The 17,474-nt window shown below is 38.4% G+C and overlaps 3 protein-coding genes across 3 annotated transcripts; 2 read left to right on the plus strand and 1 right to left on the minus strand.

The window, feature by feature from the left end:
• Positions 1-64: 64 nt before the first annotated feature.
• Positions 65-8,914, plus strand: ninaC (STKc_myosinIII_N_like and MYSc_Myo21 domain-containing protein ninaC). Its single transcript, XM_068284105.1, has 14 exons — positions 65-201; positions 874-1,176; positions 1,239-2,102; positions 2,784-3,721; positions 3,785-4,077; positions 4,313-4,584; positions 4,656-4,942; positions 5,002-5,151; positions 5,212-5,309; positions 5,371-5,424; positions 6,031-6,218; positions 6,283-6,698; positions 8,068-8,347; positions 8,408-8,914. Exons 2-14 carry the CDS (start codon positions 892-894, stop codon positions 8,798-8,800), a joined length of 4,518 nt encoding a protein of 1,505 aa, XP_068140206.1. The 5' UTR covers positions 65-201; positions 874-891; the 3' UTR covers positions 8,801-8,914.
• On the minus strand, positions 8,877-14,591 carry LOC137572361 (MTOR-associated protein MEAK7). Its single transcript, XM_068284106.1, has 7 exons — positions 14,327-14,591; positions 12,151-12,378; positions 11,763-12,078; positions 10,052-10,425; positions 9,880-9,986; positions 9,503-9,596; positions 8,877-9,438 (listed from the first exon to the last, which is right to left on the minus strand). The coding sequence occupies exons 1-7, from the start codon at positions 14,453-14,455 to the stop codon at positions 9,334-9,336; spliced, it is 1,353 nt and encodes a 450-aa protein (XP_068140207.1). The 5' UTR covers positions 14,456-14,591; the 3' UTR covers positions 8,877-9,333.
• A 504-nt stretch (positions 14,592-15,095) lies between these two features.
• Positions 15,096-17,472, plus strand: gudu (Armadillo repeat-containing protein gudu). The gene is made up of 3 exons (XM_068284144.1): positions 15,096-15,888; positions 15,939-17,190; positions 17,245-17,472. Exons 1-3 carry the CDS (start codon positions 15,278-15,280, stop codon positions 17,383-17,385), a joined length of 2,004 nt encoding a protein of 667 aa, XP_068140245.1. The 5' UTR covers positions 15,096-15,277; the 3' UTR covers positions 17,386-17,472.
• Positions 17,473-17,474: the final 2 nt, after the last annotated feature.

Consider the following 17,474-nt stretch of genomic DNA (forward strand, 5'->3'; position numbering starts at 1 on the left):
CTAATTGAATTAGATGGCAAATGTCTGTTGAGGGGCTTCCATTTTCCCGTTTCGTAGACAAAAATGTTTTCCCAACTTTCAGTTGGCTTTTTGCAGTGTTATGTGCTGCAAGCGTGTGTGATCGGGGCTCGAGAAAATCAAAAGAGGAAAAACAAATACACAAATTCAAGACTTTGAGGTGTAAAAACGTGAAAGTAAAAGGTGTGTGTGTGTGCATGTGAGTGTGTGCTTGTGTGAGTTGAAAAGGATTAAGGACTATTGAGAAACCGATTCGATTAGATATAACTTGCACTTAGTTTGTATTCAAGTGATATCGGTCTTTGAGGACTTCGACAAAATTTACTAATTTAAAAGGATTTCTTTATTCATTGTTTCTTTTAAACTGAAAATTAAACTTCATTCTGATCAGTTTCTATTTGCTAGACGGATCTATAACACATTTTCGGGGAGGACCCGATTCAAAATTGCAGATTTACAGCTCAGTAATTTTAGTTATTTTCGATTTTCAGTAAGAGTATTTATCGGAATTTTAAATATTTACCAATTTTAGGTATTAAGAGACGAAACAAGTAAGAAATCATCACTGATTGGTGTCCAGGTTCTATTTTTTAGCATTTCATTTAGAAGAAGTAAAGAAAATTCCTATTAACACACTTACACACACTTGGAAAGGTTTCATCTTCAAGTGTTTCTTGAATTGGGTGTCTCCCTCCTTCGTAATTCTTGTTCAACTCTTGCCTATCCCAACCAAGTCTAAGTGAAACCCTTTAAATGTTTTCAAAGACCTTACGCAAACTATAGGAGGCACCCTAATGCGATTTAAAAGATCAATATAAAAGACCACCCTTGACCACATCTTAACCATACCCACAGAGCAAAAGAAGTGTCAAGATGTATCTACCGTATACGCAATTACCGGATCCCACGGACAAATTTGAAATCTATGAGGAGATAGCCCAAGGTGTTAATGCCAAAGTGTTTCGGGCCAAGGAATTGGACAATGATCGCATAGTGGCCTTGAAGATACAGCACTACGATGAAGAGCATCAGGTATCGATCGAAGAAGAGTATCGTACTCTGCGGGATTATTGCACGCATCCAAATCTTCCGGAGTTCTATGGAGTGTACAAGTTGTCCAAACCAAATGGACCCGATGAAATTTGGTTTGTCATGGAGGTGAGTTATGAAGTCGCAGAGACCTTTTATGGTTTTTTTCAAACTTTAATTTTTTCCTCAAGTATTGCGCTGGCGGAGCAGCTGTGGACATGGTGAATAAACTGCTAAAACTAGATCGTCGTATGCGAGAGGAGCATATAGCTTATATTATTCGCGAGACATGTCGGGCAGCTATTGAACTCAATCGTAATCATGTCCTTCATCGGGATATTAGAGGAGACAATATCCTTTTGACTAAGAACGGTCGAGTCAAGCTCTGCGACTTTGGTCTGTCGCGACAAGTGGACTCAACCATGGGCAAGAGGGGCACTTGCATTGGTTCACCCTGTTGGATGGCACCCGAAGTGGTGGCCGCCATGGAGAGTCGCGAACCAGACATAACCGTACGCGCTGATGTCTGGGCCTTGGGTATTACCACAATAGAATTGGCTGATGGCAAACCGCCATTCGCAGATATGCATCCAACTAGGGCCATGTTTCAGATCATCCGGAATCCTCCGCCTACTTTAATGCGCCCGACTAATTGGTCACAACAGATTAATGATTTCATATCCGAATGCTTGGAGAAGAATGCCGAGAATCGTCCCATGATGGTTGAAATGGTAGAGCATCCATTTCTCACCGAATTGATCGAAAACGAGGATGAAATGAGGTCTGATTTGTCCGAAATGTTGGAGCTATCACGAGATGTTAAATCCTTGTATAAGGAACCGGAACTTTTTGTTGATCGTGGTTATATTAAGCGTTTCGATGAGAAGCCAGAACGCATGTATCCCGAGGACTTGGCTGCCCTCGAAAATCCAGTGGATGAGAGTATAATCGAATCTTTGCGTAATCGCATGATGATGGGAGAATCCTACAGTTTCATCGGCGACATTTTACTATCGATAAATTCGAATGATTTAAAGCAAGAGTTAACTCCAGAGGTGAGTCGTGCAATCCATCATTTGTATTCAAGAGGGGGCAAGTACCTGAGTCAAACATAACCAACTCCAAGATAGGATAAAAACTTCACACAGCTTTTATCAGAAATTCTGTATCTCAAAAATTCAGAGAAGGACAACCTCTTATATACTGAAAATTTACAAAAAACACTCAACACATGTGGACTATTACACTTAGGAGGGTGGATTAAAGTTGGAAAAGTAAAAAGTGGGACTTAATATTCTATGGATAAAATAACGCTTTTGGCACCAAATTTTCATTCTATATCCGCTTTTGGATAATGTGGATTATATTTCCTAAATTGTCAGATCCAACGTATGATATCTTCTCAAATGTACAGTTTAGTATTCGATAGTCTTGAGCTCTCCTAATTAAGCCAAGCGAAGAGTAGGCAGTTTTTCAGAGCTTCATTTTGGAATTTCTGTAACAGAATGCTGTTCAATGGGCTTGTAGTGCTCCAGATTAGTTTACCATAGACGTTGAAAGTCTTTTGGCTGTTCTTGGGAACCAGGAGTCTAGTACGTAGCCACAAGCCAGAGGTGCCCTTTCGTACTTAAAACAAGGACACCATATTTTCTATTAGTTAGTACGTTTTTCTCAACTTGCCCAATCTTAACTGGTCAATGAACGATTTCACACTACATAGATTTGTGCCTTTTCAGTTCCATGCTAAATACCGTTTCAAGTCACGTTCAGAGAATCAACCGCATATCTTCTCGGTGGCTGACATAGCCTACCAGGACATGCTGCATCATCGGGAACCGCAGCACATTGTCTTCTCTGGCGAGAGCTACAGCGGCAAGTCCACCAATGCTCGTCTCTTGATCAAGCATCTATGTTATCTGGGTGATGGCAATCGAGGGGCCACTGGACGCGTGGAAAGCTCCATCAAGGCCATCCTAATGATGGTCAATGCTGGCACTCCAGTCAACAATGACTCCACACGATGTGTCCTGCAATATTGCTTGACCTTTGGCAAAACAGGAAAAATGAGCGGTGCCGTTTTCAATATGTATATGTTGGAGAAGTTACGTGTCGCCACCACGGATGGGACTCAGCATAATTTCCATATATTTTACTATTTCTATGATTTCATCAATCAGCAGAATCAATTGAAGGACTATAATTTGAAAGCCGATCGCAACTATCGTTATTTGCGTATTCCACCAGAGGTGCCTCCGACCAAGTTGAAATATCGTCGTGACGACCCGGAGGGTAATGTTGAACGTTACCGTGAATTTGAAAACATTCTGCGAGACTTGGACTTCAATCATAAGCAATTGGAAACCGTGCGAAAAGTCCTGGCAGCCATCTTGAATATTGGCAACATACGTTTCCGTCAATCGGGCAAATATGCCGAAGTCGAAAACACGGATATTGTGTCACGTATATCGGAACTACTGCGTGTCGATGAGAAGAAATTCATGTGGTCATTGACCAACTTCATAATGGTCAAAGGAGGCATTGCTGAGAGGCGTCAATATACCACAGAGGAGGCCCGTGATGCCAGAGATGCTGTGGCCTCAACACTTTATTCACGCCTCGTGGACTTTATAATCAATCGCATCAACATGAATATGTCGTTTCCACGAGCGGTCTTGTAAGTATAATTCTCCAACATCTTCACTTATGCTCTTTGAACTGGAAAACAATTTCTTTTCAGTGGTGACACGAATGCCATAATAATCCATGACATGTATGGTTTCGAATGTTTCAATCGCAATGGCCTCGAGCAATTGATGATCAACACATTGAATGAACAAATGCAATATCATTATAATCAACGGATCTTTATCAGCGAAATGCTTGAAATGGAAGCAGAGGATATTGATACCATTAATCTCAATTTTTATGACAATAAAACAGCCTTGGATAATTTGTTGACCAAACCAGATGGTCTCTTTTATATTATTGACGATGCTTCACGATCCTGTCAGGATCAGGATTTGATAATGGGTATGTTCATATTATAAAATTAGAACTCACTAAACTCGTCCTTTGATATCTTAGTTGAGGTGCATTTGCCCTCTAAAGTATGCAATAGGAAACTGAACAAAAACAATTTTTGTGTCTAGCAGTTGCATACTTTAGGGGACAAAGTTCGACTCCTTGGTTTACTTCGTACATAGGTATTTCCCTTCATTGTCACTATTTTGTCTAACAATTTTCAAATTTCTTCTCCTTATTGCAGATCGCGTTTCGGAAAAGCACAGCCAGTTTGTGAAGAAGCACACTGCCACTGAATTGTCTGTCGCTCATTATACGGGCCGTATTATCTATGATACGCGTGCCTTTACCGATATCAATCGTGATTTTGTACCCCCGGAAATGATTGAAACATTCCGCTCTTCGCTGGACGAGAGCATCATGCTCATGTTCACCAATCAATTGACCAAAGCTGGTAATCTAACAATGCCCTTTGAGGCTGTACAGCATAAAGATGAGACCGAACGTAGATCATATGTAAGTGCTTGGACAAAAAAGAGTCTTCTATCAAAATCATGGTTTTTCTTCTCTTTTACTATTCTTAATAGGCTCTCAATACATTGAGTGCTGGCTGCATTTCGCAGGTGAACAATCTACGCACTTTGGCGGCCAATTTCCGTTTCACCTGTCTAACTCTGCTCAAAATGCTTAGCCAAAATGCCAATTTGGGCGTACATTTTGTGCGCTGTATTCGAGCGGATTTGGAATACAAGCCGAGGGCCTTCCATTCAGATGTAGTGCAACAGCAAATGAAGGCTCTCGGTGTTTTGGATACAGTTGTGGCCAGACAAAAAGGCTTCTCCACGCGTTTGCCTTTCGAGGAGTTCTTGAAACGGTAAAAGCAAAACTCCAGAAACAATATCAAAACCAGCTAACATCACTTTTTTCGACTAGCTACCAATTCTTGGCCTTTGACTTTGATGAACCTGTGGAAATGACCAAAGACAATTGTCGTCTACTTTTCTTACGTCTAAAAATGGAGGGTTGGTCCTTGGGCAAAACCAAGGTTTTCTTGCGTTACTACAACGACGAGTTCTTGGCCAGGTGGGTTCATAGAAATCAAGTAGAAGTTACGGACAGTTGACAAAAGTCGTAAACTTACAGGTCCTATGAGGTTCAGGTTAAAAAAGTCATCAAAGTGCAGTCCATGATGAGAGCATTGCTGGCACGCAAACGTGTCAAGGGCGGCAAAGTTTTTAAGTGTAAGTACAAGAATGTTATTAAGTAGTCACTAAGCTTAACTGACTCACACTTCTATTTTAGTGGGCAAAAAGGGTCAAGAGCATCATGATGTGGCGGCCAGTAAAATTCAAAAAGGTAAAAAAACTCTTGTTTCGAAACTTAAAGAATATGAGGAAGAGCATATTGATATAAGTGAAACACCTTCGGAGGCTGAGGAAATGTTTCTGGAGGCACGCATGGATGAGGCTCTAGCCGCGATTCGCATATCAAAACTTGAACAGGCCTCAACTGAGGAATAGATCTGGGAACTCTATGCATCAAAGTATCTAAACTACTAATACTACTACTACTTCTACTACTACTACTACTAAAACCCATGTGGGGATAAACTCAAGTTACACATCAATAAAACAGAGAAATATATCTAACAAGAAAAGTCTAACTAGTCGGGCGGCAGGAGAAGGCGGTGAGAAGGAGGAGAGAGTTGGAGGGTTTGTCAACAACTTAAGCCGCTTAGGTCGAGGGAGGGGGAGGCGGAGGCAGAGGGTTCGATCTGATGCAACAAACCAATCGGCTTATAGTGCCCTCCCTTTCATCCTGAGACATTAGACTTTGACAGCGATGAATTATAAGTGTCTGCCATAGAAAAGAAATGAAAATTTAATTAAATTAAGGTGACCGCAATTTTTTAATAGGTTACATTCTTTTCTCTTCCACTTCTCCTTCTTGTCATTTTTCTAGCCTATCGTGGGTTCCGGGACCGCGTCCGTTTGCCACCATTGGTCAATGAGAAGACCGGCCAATTGAATGAGAATACAGCCGACTTTATTCGGCCCTTTGCCAAGAAATGGCGTGAGAAATCGATTTTCCAGGTGTTATTACACTATCGAGCCGCCAGATTTCAGGATTTCGTAAATCTTTCGCAACAGGTTAGCACTCAATCATATATACATCTATACAATATTCATTCAACTTCTTTTTATTCCGTAAAAGGTTCACATCTACAATCAACGCATGGTGGCTGGACTCAATAAATGCACCAGGGCAGTGCCCTTTGAACGCATCAACATGCGCGAAGTGAACTCATCACAGTTGGGACCATTGCCAGTGCCCATCAAGAAGATGCCATTCCGTTTGGACCAGATACCCTTCTATGATACCCAATATATGGTCGATCCGGCCAATTCGATTTCACGCCAAACATTTCCCAATCAACTGCTGATGCAGCAAATGGAAGATGATGAAGCCTGGGATAGTCCATTGCAGCGTAATCCATCGATGACTTCATGTGCCCTTACCTACAATGCCTATAAGAAGGAGCAGGCATGCCAAACGAACTGGGATCGTATGGGCGAAAGCGATAACATCTATAATCAGGGGTTTTTTAGAGATCCACAGCAGTTGAGAAGGTAAGTAACGGAAGAATTCATTGAGTAGTTAAAATATTAAAAAACATTCAAACACAACTCTTTTCAATATACTCAAAGTAACGGCTTTCGTCTAATTATGAACATTAAATAAGGAGTAAATTACATTAGATAGAACTCTGAATTAAAATTCTTATCGTAATTTAGTCTAGGCATTACTTCCAGATAAGTTTTAGATAATTATTTCAAACGTATGAAGTCCAAACAGGCTAAACTGCTTATGATCCATAATCTGGCATCTTACTAATTTATAAGTTTTTTAATCATAGACAGCACAAAAGTTAAGCAGGTTGTCTGGGTATAGCTATTTTAAGAACCACAAAGTTCTATCCCCAGCATGCTTTGCTAAAGAATCCAAAGTTGTAACGATATTGTAAGTATTTTCAAAGCTAAAAGTAGTTGGGAATTCAAACCACTTGCAACTGTAGATTCCACATTTTTATGTGCATACTCACGGGCGCTATCAGAATCAGAATTAGTATAAAGAATTTCGCCTTAAACATCTTGTGGGAAACAATATCGACATTTTTGGACGCTCCCATCCAGTCCGACCTCCACAATACTCACAAAATGCCTACAAAATCGAAAGGATTTTTTGATTCTCCCTGTAAATATTTTGTAGATCCGTCCATAAACTATGAAACATGTCGCCATTTTGTCATCTTTTCAAATTCAACTAAAATATATGGGGAAATGAGGAATACTTCTTGTAAATATAATTTTAAAATCAGAGGGACTTATATAGTTTTTTGATTTTGATAATAATAATAAACCCCAACTGACCCTATGAATACCCCTGTCTTTTTTGACGTAATAGGAAGAATGGGAGTAAATGAAAGAAGAGTTCATAAAGGTATTCATATTTCGACTATTGTTTAGAATTCTTGAATTGATTTAAAAACAGAAAAGTAAACTCAAAAAAACATTTTAAACAAAATTAAAAAACTTATCGTTCCTAATCTAAGTATTAATAACAAACTAACTGAGTTTCAGTAGAGTTACATTAAAAGTTATAACACTGATGATCCATTTCTGTTGTTAAATAGTAGAGAACTATATCCAGATCTTATTAGTTAATTATTGTTCCTAATTTTATAGTACCTATTTATATAAATAGTTTTGAGTTAACCATTTTTTAAAGGGCGACATTATTTCTATGATGATAAACGCTTTTGGCCATTACGGCATATTTGGTCAATCCAAAGTTGGAGTTTGGATCGGAGTTCAGCATACATATAGTTTATCTATATATCTTCTCTTTCATATCTTACATTTGGGACAAACTATTGACTTATTGACTAACCGCATGGGAAACATATTTTAATCTCCAATCCCTGTTGTAAAATTTCAGAAATCAAATGCAAATGAATATGAATGCTTATAACAATGCCTACAATAGCTACAGCAGCAACTATAATAGCAATCAAAATTGGGGCGTTCATCGCTCTGGATCGCGACGCAATTCGTTAAAGGGTTATGCAGCGCCGCCGCCTCCACCACCGATGCCCTCGTCAAATTACTATCGAAATAATCCCAATCAGCAGCAGCGGAACTACCAGCAACGCTCCTCCTATCCACCATCGGATCCAGTGCGTGAATTACAGAATATGGCACGCAACGATGGAGGCGATGTAAGTTCTATCTCTTGGTTATCCTTGAGTTCTTTTTTACTGACAATTTGTTTTGGCTAGAATTCGGAGGATCCACCGTTCAATTTCAAGGCCATGCTACGTAAGACCAATTATCCCAGAGGTTCAGAGACAAGCACCTATGATTTTCATAATCGTCGTGGCTCCGATACCGATCAACAGCAGCACACATTCCAGGCGCCCAAATTACGTACGACAGGACGTCGGTTCGACGATGACAATGACCAGCATCAGCATAATGCATATTCATCTGGTAACTATGGAGTAGCCCGGAATTTCGGACAACGGGCACCGACATTACACCAAGCGGGATCAACTGTGGGACGCAGCTTTGAGGATAACAGCAATGCACGCTCCTTTGAAGAGGCTGGATCCTATGTTGAGGAGGAAATAGCACCTGGAGTTACTTTGTCTGGTTATGCAGTTGACATATAAAAAAGAAACTCATTTGAAATTCTACTTGTTATTATAATCAGATATTATTCTATACTAGAAACAGAGAGAAAAAACATTGTGTGTATTTTTAGCAATAAATTTGAATTCAGCAAATATTTTGCTTTTTATTGACGCAGCAAAAGGAAAGAAGGAAAAACAACTTTTCACATTACATTTAAACAATTTCATTTTCACACATACACACAATTTTTTGCTTTTGCTTTTTGATTTGATTTTCTTTTTCGTTTTGTTTTATGTCTAAAACGCAACAACAATACTCTCAGTATTACATAAACTATATCCATTATACATTGTATATATATATATATATAATCATTAATAGCTAAACAAATATGTTTTTTTTTTTAAGGGAATGGAAAGAACGAATACTTAATTGCTCGCAGGACTTTTTCCTTATTGTGTTAAAGGTAAAAAAATTGAATTAAAGTTTCTTAGCTGATTGCCCAATAATAATAGCTCACAGTCGGGCATAATGTGATCAATTTCTGATAAAAATTGCATACAATATAATATCAATCATCCATTCCAGGCTCACGTAAGCCATCGGAATGCATTTTCTTGCCGGCTATTTCCAGCATCGCGCGATCCTCTAAATTACTATCCAAAACCGAACGTTTCTATGGAATAAACAAAAAGGTTACTAACAAAATACGAAAAAAGGATGTTAAGCTTAGCCCATACCTGACCTTCACCTCCCTCTTCATCTTCGTCCTTAACAGGCAAATCTCCAGCGGCCCAAACCTCCAGATTGCGTATCTTAAATTGCTTGCGTTTACTGAAAGAAAGGAAAAGTCATTAATACACTCATAGTGCTTCAGGATAAAGTTAAGTGAAAGACTTTAAAGTAGTTAACAACATAAGATGAGAGATCTTACAGAATGGGCTAAGCATTAGATATACTAAAACTTGTATATTTAGAATTTGCACAGACAACTATTTTATTTCTTATTTACGTCATTAAATGATTAATTGCAAGATTAGGTCGACACTAATATGAAATGGACAATCCCTTAGTAAACAATTTGCTAATGTAGTGTATTTTAAGCATCAGTATTTACCTCAACTGCACATAGTCACGATATGTGGTACAGCTTTCCACACTTTGACCATCACCGAACATGCAATCGATCCATAGACCCCAGAAATCAAATTGTCCTCCCATGCCCTGGAAAAATGCACATCAAATACAATTAGTGATTCTACAATTAGTGTGTTTAGTTGTTAACTTACCAAACCATTGGGCATAGTTTGTTGATTTAAATTCAAATATTGATAATGATTATTAAAGTTTGTGGCGCTAAAACACCGCATAGCGGGACTTAATGTATACAGCAATGAGGTGTCATCGCCCCCAAAACTGGGCTTAAGTGACCAAGATTCGGGTGCATAGCCACCGAATATATATTGATCCTCATCTTCAATGAAAAACAACGTTGGGCCCTTATCCATAATTTTGCCCAACATGGTGGAGAAGCTTTCGCCATTGATTTTCGATGAGAACAGAAACCGCCATTTGTGACGATGTTCCCGCGGTAATTGAGCATTGATGTACAATACATGTGGCAGTTCCATAATGGGTCGATAATGACTATTCTGAGGGGCATCTGCAAAAAAAAAAAAAAAAGGGAAAAAGGTATTCATTACATATTTAGTTGCTGCTGGAAATGCATCCTATCTACTAGATGTTTTTAAAAACATTATTATATCCTATAAATTGTTTTAGAATAAGTTATTAATACAATTATTGACTATAGGTATTAATAACTAACAGTGCTGATGTCAAATATCTTATAATCCTAAATGTCTAAAATTATAGAAATAAATTAAGTGTCTTTAGAATATTTCTTTCTTCTTAATATACTCGGTCCAACAATTAATAAAAAACAACTTAAATCTCAAACTGTTAAAAATATTCTTAAAGTTGTTGTTAGATGTTTACATGAGATGCTCGAATAGTCGAAAATGTCTCAGTAAAAAGTTAAAACATACAAAAATTTATAACATGGACAACTCTAGGGCTGCAAATTAAGGAACTTCGTATCTTTAATATGCAATAAGCAGTAAAAGAAAAGAAAATTTAGAAATGAATCAATTTTTAGACCGATTCAAATTAAGTCGAGTTTAGAAAACTGCGAAAAACCAAAGGCTCTTTAGGAATTATGGGTACCAAAGTGGGAAAACTTTTAGATAACAAATATACATATATAGCTAGTAGAAGAAAACTAATCATTTAAATTGGTGAAATCTGTTTCTTCCAAATTTGTAGCTTCAGTACTTGGTCATATAGTCCCCGAGATGTAAGAACCCGTCGTACATCGTATATGGGAAATCTTTCATTTCGGCGTCTTTAATATCCCATAATACCCTATAAGTGCATGTTATAATTATAAATTTGTTAAAAACAATAAATACTTCTCAAGTCTATTGCATTTTTTAAAAGGTCAAGTTCATCTCTAGATCGACTTATGAAATATGTTACTTCAATTGGCTAAAGTTACAAACAGTTGAATTGTATAAAGTTCACTTTCACAAATGGGAATAATAATCCCAAAAATAAGTAGTTGCAGTATTAGCAAAGATAATGTACAACTACATAGTTTAATAACTTAACTTACGTAATTTCTTTCACTTACTAATCAGTTGACTAAATTTAAATGTGAATGTGGCAAAAATAACTTTAAATTCATTTGAATTACTTAAACTAATATTAAAGAATAATGAAATGCCTACAATAATTAACTATTTAAAGATTTTCTTTTAAAATACATAAAGAAATTAAAGAACTAACTAATCTATATATGAATTACTTTCAAAATTTCAGCAGTGATAAATATTTAGTTTCGTAATTCAACAATGGAAATCATGAAAAAAAACAAGTTCAGAAATAAAACTGGCTATTTTCAAAAAGTGCCTGATTGAAACATCATAATTATTTACTAACCACATAATTCCGGTAATATGGGTATTTCCATTTCCTTTATAATGATACGTTTGCTGCCGCCATGACGTGAATACAATTGAACGAATACCTCCCGCCAAATTTGAAGAAACTGTGGAGTGATGTGAAGCCAACGTTCCAACGCCTCATTGGTCATATTGTGTTCCATTTCTTTGCCCAGATTACGCATTAAGCCCTTGACAAAGGTGACCGTTGAACGTTCTGTGGTATTGAAGCCCAAGTCTTGCCACGGCTTGATACATGAGCCCTTTGATGTGCTTTCCAGATGGATATAGCTCTTGATTACCGAGTAGATGTACTATTAGAATGAAATGAAAAACCAGAAATTCTGTTTAAAAATAGAATTCATTAGATGCCATTGTTTACTCACCTGCTCCAATTGCTTGATATTGAAGGTATCCGAGGAGCCAGATTTCTGCAACGACGACAATAACAACTGCAGTTTCTGATCTATAGTTCCACGTTCCATGGCATAATAGGGTTCGGCAAACTTTCTCAATTGTATGTTTATGCATTGTTGGCCCGGCTTGGTGGGCATAAACAAAAATTGAGCTGTACTCTCGGCCAAAGTACGTTCGATGGTTTGTGACCAGGTTTCCTGTTTATATTTTTAAGAAAATCATAAACAAAATGCGCATTAAAAACCGGATACACTTGAGCATACAAACATAAAACATATTGGGTGCTGCCGATCCCATCCACATACATCCACAAACATATGTATGAGTGTGTGTATGTGTGTGTATGTGAAGTGCTGACCACAGCACATTCTTTAAGGGAGAGAATCAGCAGCCAGCCAAGAAAACGACATGAACTTGAAATTGACAAGAACTGCTGCGAACAAATGAGTCTTAACCCTTTAATGGCCACAAAATGTGAATAATTTTTGAGATGCACACACCAAAAACATTAATGATATAGGAGGAGGCAAAAGAAATTAACAAATGTTTTCAAGGGGTTCCTTTCAGTTCTTCCTTTTAGGGAAAGTTCCTATAGATATTTGACTTTTAAGCTGAGTAAATAAACTAGAAATTAAGGAAAGATTCTGGACGTGTTCAGATTAACTGATAGACCATATCAAAATATGATTATAAGAAAGGGAATCATCATTATTGTCATTATGCTTAATACCTAAAACAAACTAGAGCCCAAAACGGGTAAATTAATGATAGTAAAAAAAGTAAACTGTATGAAAAACATGATTTTTGAGTTGAAAGCAAAAAGGCAACAACAATTTCATGAAGTAGAAACCCCTAAGGATTAGTTATTTTAATATTTAATTGTAATATTGTATCACATTTATTTTTTATAGAGATTAACTATATATTAACTATATATTTAAATTTTATATTTTATGAAAAAAATGTAATATTTAACAAAGAGTATAAAAAGTTCCAATGTATTAAAGTAGGAAAATTTTATTCCTTATATCTCTAAAGAAACAAAAAAATGCAAATTATTCCAAAAATAAAAATTTCATTCATAAAATACTCTTAAAGAAGCAAAAAAAATGATTAATTATTTAACAAATTTACAAGAAAACAAAAAGCCCAAAACTGCTTAAATCTTTAAAGATTTGGTCTAAACTGGTTTCAAACTGGATTTATTTGGACCAAATGATGAACTGGACTTATCATCCATGGCGTTAAAAATAGCATATAAAACAAAAACCATATCAAAATATGATTAAAAGAAATTTGCAAACAAAAAACTATATGGGAAAAGTTCAAAGAGATAAGACGAAAACTATGTAGACTAAATGGAAAAATGGATGAGATAAAAAAAAAAAGAGAAAGTATAGTTGAATGACTGACCGACTATAATAGATAAGATAAGATATAGTGCGAACACACGTTGTCATCGATCTTGGAGGATAAGGATTGGATCAAAGTGCACTCAATATGAAAATTATATACATATGTCCTATATTATTAAACGTATTAATAAATGTATGACAAGGAAATGTGAAAACAAAACAAAAAAGGGGAAACAATAAAAAAGTTGATTCGATTCAGTTCTTTAGGAACAATAAAAATCAAATTTCACCACTTAAAAGCCTTAAGAGGTTAACATTGTTTATTTTTAATTCAATTTCATTTGCGACCATAATTGGCCGCCGACGACCCCCTTCACTTGGGCGCCCCTTCTGCCTAAATTTCCCCCTTTGTCAATGGGACTCTCCCCTCTTCGTTGGGTGTGACAATAAAAAATATCACGACTAATTCGTTAGCAAGCAAATTCAACCACAAACAAATAATTCAGTATAATGGAAAAGCGTTAGTCAAACAAATTAGGCAAATCCGAATGACGAGCAGTGACGTTTTAATAAACAATATACTGATAGTGGAGAATTGGTAAGGCACGTGAACCTCGTCGGACCTGATAGTGGCCACTTGCGGTGCGAAGTAATTTGTCATCACACAAAAAAAACAAAAAAAACAAAACAGTCGGCCACCCCATGACTTCTAGTCCTTGACCTTCTGACCGTGACCGAAACTGCAAGAGACTGCATTGATTTTCTTTTGCACTGCACTGCGAGAACTTACCACAAGACGATCGGAGGTCAACTTTTCCAGTGCTCCACCAGATGCATTTTTGTATGCCGCCTCCAGCATCCGCAGTTCATCGGACGAATATAAATTGTCCGATTCCTTTTTACCGCTCGCGTTCCCCATCTGTGCGTGTAGTGTGCAGCAGTAATTCAACTATAACAAATAATAATAACAATAATAATGATAATCCGCTGCAGTTGCTTTCAGAGCGATTTAATTGGAAATGAAAAACAAACTGAAACTGAAACTGCGCGTAGTTAGGTACTTGATGGCCAGCGATGGCCAAAAGTGACAAGACAGTGACTTGGCCATGGTATTCCCTAGTCACATGCAGTCACTTCTTAGCATTAAATTGAATAAAAAGTCATACATAGAAACGTAAATTATTGTTTATCACACTATAAGTTTTTATATTTTAAAAAACAGTTACACATTTCTATATAAATCACTTTAAATTAACTTGTTCAACGCTACACTAAAAAGTCACAGTTGGTGCCATCTCTACGTATGACGTCGCAGAAATGAAAACAAAACAAAACAGCTGTTGCTTAAAATAGGGTGGCCAATGAACACGCAGTTATCGATAACTATTTAGTGCGTAAAAGGCAGTTATCGAATGATTTCAAAAATATATCGATAAGATTAACGGTCTTAAAAATAGCGGTACATTGATTTACGTTTGCATTTTAAAATACATTTTAATGTATTTAAATTTAAAGTAAGTTTAAAATAAAAAATCCCTTCCCATGAATTCGAACTACGCCTAGCAAGTGTGATTATTTCCCCTTTAATTACCTTAGCAACCCATAAACTTTTTGATTGATCAATAAATTTTCCCTTCTCCCGCTCCAGTAAAAAAAAAGGCACATTCCTTTACACAAGAAATTCCACTACTAGAACCGTGATTTCAAATAAGAGAAAACCATCAAGAAAACAAATTAAATAATGATTGGAACTGGAGGATCTTCACATCGCCCTCGCAAGATACGCGAACAATGCGGTTCCTGCCCCAATCGCTTTTCACGCGATAAACGTCAAGTAATCACCGAAGACTCCGACACCACGGATGTGGAATCCTCTACAGATGAAGAGGACCGCTGGAAGGAGGTCGCCCGCACAGCTGAAATACCAGTCGACTATTATAACATTCAAAAGCTAATCAAATACATTAAGGCAGGCAATCAAACGGCCACCATTATGTCGCTCTGCTGCCTCAAGGACTACGATTTGAGTACGCAAATAAACCAGTTTGCCATACAGGATATTGGAGGTCTCGATATCTTGGTGAATATCCTGGAATGCAATGATACCAAGTGCTGTCTGGGCTCTCTAACTGTCCTGTCGGAGATTACATTGAACATTGATATACGGAAGACAATTATTGATCTTGATGGCATTCCATTGATTGTCGACGTACTGAATTCGGCCATGAAGAATCTAAAGACCATGGCAGCTGAAACTCTGGCCAATGTGAGTAAGGTTCGCCTGGCAAGGAAATATGTTAGAGTTTATGGCGGAATTCCCAAACTAGTGGATCTCATAGACATCAAGCTAAGGTGAAGATCATTTATTTGTACTAATCCAAGACTAATCCATTCCATTTTAGCATTCTACAAACTCCACGGGAGCATCTAAGTCCCGAGGACATTGAGTCCTTAAATATGGCAAGAGCTGGCGCCAGGGCCTTGTGGACACTGGCCGACTCCAAGCACAATATGGAGCAGATGCGTAAGAGTGGCATAGTGCCTCTAATGGCTCGTCTGCTGAAGTCCTGTCACATTGATGTGGTCATACCCATTATGGGAACGGTTCAGAAATGCTCATCGGAACCCAAATTCCAATTGGCCATCACTACCGAGGGCATGATAGCCGACATAGTGACCCACCTGAGTTCGGAGTGCACTGATCTGAAAATGGAGGGCAGCACGGCCATCTACAAGTGCGCCTTTGATGAGACCACACGAGATCTAGTGCGGGAGGCCGGGGGCTTAGAACCTCTGGTCACCATAATCAAGGACAAAGCTGTGAGAGAGAACAAACCATTGCTGCGGGGAGCCACTGGGGCCATTTGGATGTGCGCCATATCGGATGCGAATGTCAAACAATTGGATTCTATGCGTACGGTGAACCATTTGGTGGCTCTGCTCAACGATGAATGTGATGAGGTTCTGACCAACGTCTGCGGAGCACTATCCGAGTGCGTGAGGTTTCAAAATAATCGCGAAGCACTGCGTCAGGCTGGTGGTTTACCTGCCATGGTGGCTTTGCTGAACTCTTCGCATGGCCCCTTGCTCGAAAATTTGGCAAAGGCTCTGAAAGAATGCGCCGAGGATCCTGAAAGTATGCGCATACTTGAGGAATTGGATGCAGTGCGTTTGGTGTGGTCACTACTAAAAAACACCAGTACCCGGGTGCAGGCAAATGCCGCCTATGCCATTTGTCCTTGTGTAAAGAATGCCACCGATTCGGCGGAGCTAGTGCGTAGTCTAGTGGGAGCCATGGAATTGGTGGTGGGTCTACTTAAATCTAAAGATATATCCGTTCTATCTGCCGTTTGTGCAGCCATTGCCACAATAGCTCAGGATCAAACCAATCTGGCAATTCTAACCGATCTACGTGTCATCTATAAGCTGGCAGATCTAGTCAATACCACGGATGATTTGCTGCGCATGAATCTGGCAGCGGCTGTGGCTGCTTGCGCATGCTATGGCAATAACACCGAAGAGTTGGGCCGCTTGCGCACAGTGACGCCCGTTGTCACCTACATGACCAGCGATAACCCCATGGTACATCGTAGTACAGCTATGGCTCTAGAGAAGCTATCAATGGATCCGCAGAACTGCATAACCATGCACCAGGTAAACGAATCTCACTCACCCACTGTCCACAATCACTTCATTTCTCTTCTGTAGAGCGGCGTCGTGCCCTTCCTGCTGGAGTGCATTGGTTCCACCAACAAGGAGCTGCAATTGGCTGCCGCTGGCTGCCTCCGAAATATACGCGAATTGGCTCTACGTGCCGAGGAGTATATGCTGAAGATCGACGATGATTAGGGGAACCCCATCACCAATTAAATGCTTCAAATGTTTGCTGTTTAAATTGTTGCACGTGCCACTTAAATTAAAATTCAAATAATTTTAGA

The sequence above is a fragment of the Drosophila tropicalis genome, unplaced genomic scaffold (genome assembly GCF_018151085.1).
Source record: "Drosophila tropicalis isolate 14030-0801.00 unplaced genomic scaffold, ASM1815108v1 contig_302, whole genome shotgun sequence".
Taxonomy (NCBI): Eukaryota; Metazoa; Arthropoda; class Insecta; order Diptera; family Drosophilidae; genus Drosophila; species Drosophila tropicalis.

What these genes read in the sequence shown, in the direction of transcription:
- ninaC (XM_068284105.1), top strand. Translation starts at nt 892, where the DNA reads ATGTATCTACCGTATACGCAATTACCGGATCCCACGGACAAATTTGAA. An exon ending in GGATCAGGATTTGATAATGG is followed by an intron (nt 4,078 to 4,312) that starts GTATGTTCATAT and finishes TCCTTATTGCAG; the next exon opens with ATCGCGTTTCGGAAAAGCAC. An exon ending in AACGACGAGTTCTTGGCCAG is followed by an intron (nt 5,152 to 5,211) that starts GTGGGTTCATAG and finishes GTAAACTTACAG; the next exon opens with GTCCTATGAGGTTCAGGTTA.
- gudu (XM_068284144.1), top strand. Translation starts at nt 15,278, where the DNA reads ATGATTGGAACTGGAGGATCTTCACATCGCCCTCGCAAGATACGCGAA. An exon ending in CTCATAGACATCAAGCTAAG is followed by an intron (nt 15,889 to 15,938) that starts GTGAAGATCATT and finishes ATTCCATTTTAG; the next exon opens with CATTCTACAAACTCCACGGG. An exon ending in ACTGCATAACCATGCACCAG is followed by an intron (nt 17,191 to 17,244) that starts GTAAACGAATCT and finishes TCTCTTCTGTAG; the next exon opens with AGCGGCGTCGTGCCCTTCCT.
- LOC137572361 (XM_068284106.1), bottom strand. Translation starts at nt 14,455, where the DNA reads ATGGGGAACGCGAGCGGTAAAAAGGAATCGGACAATTTATATTCGTCC. An exon ending in CATATTACCGGAATTATGTG is followed by an intron (nt 10,426 to 11,762) that starts GTTAGTAAATAA and finishes TTTTTTTTGCAG; the next exon opens with ATGCCCCTCAGAATAGTCAT. An exon ending in AAACTATGCCCAATGGTTTG is followed by an intron (nt 9,987 to 10,051) that starts GTAAGTTAACAA and finishes GCATTTTTCCAG; the next exon opens with GGCATGGGAGGACAATTTGA.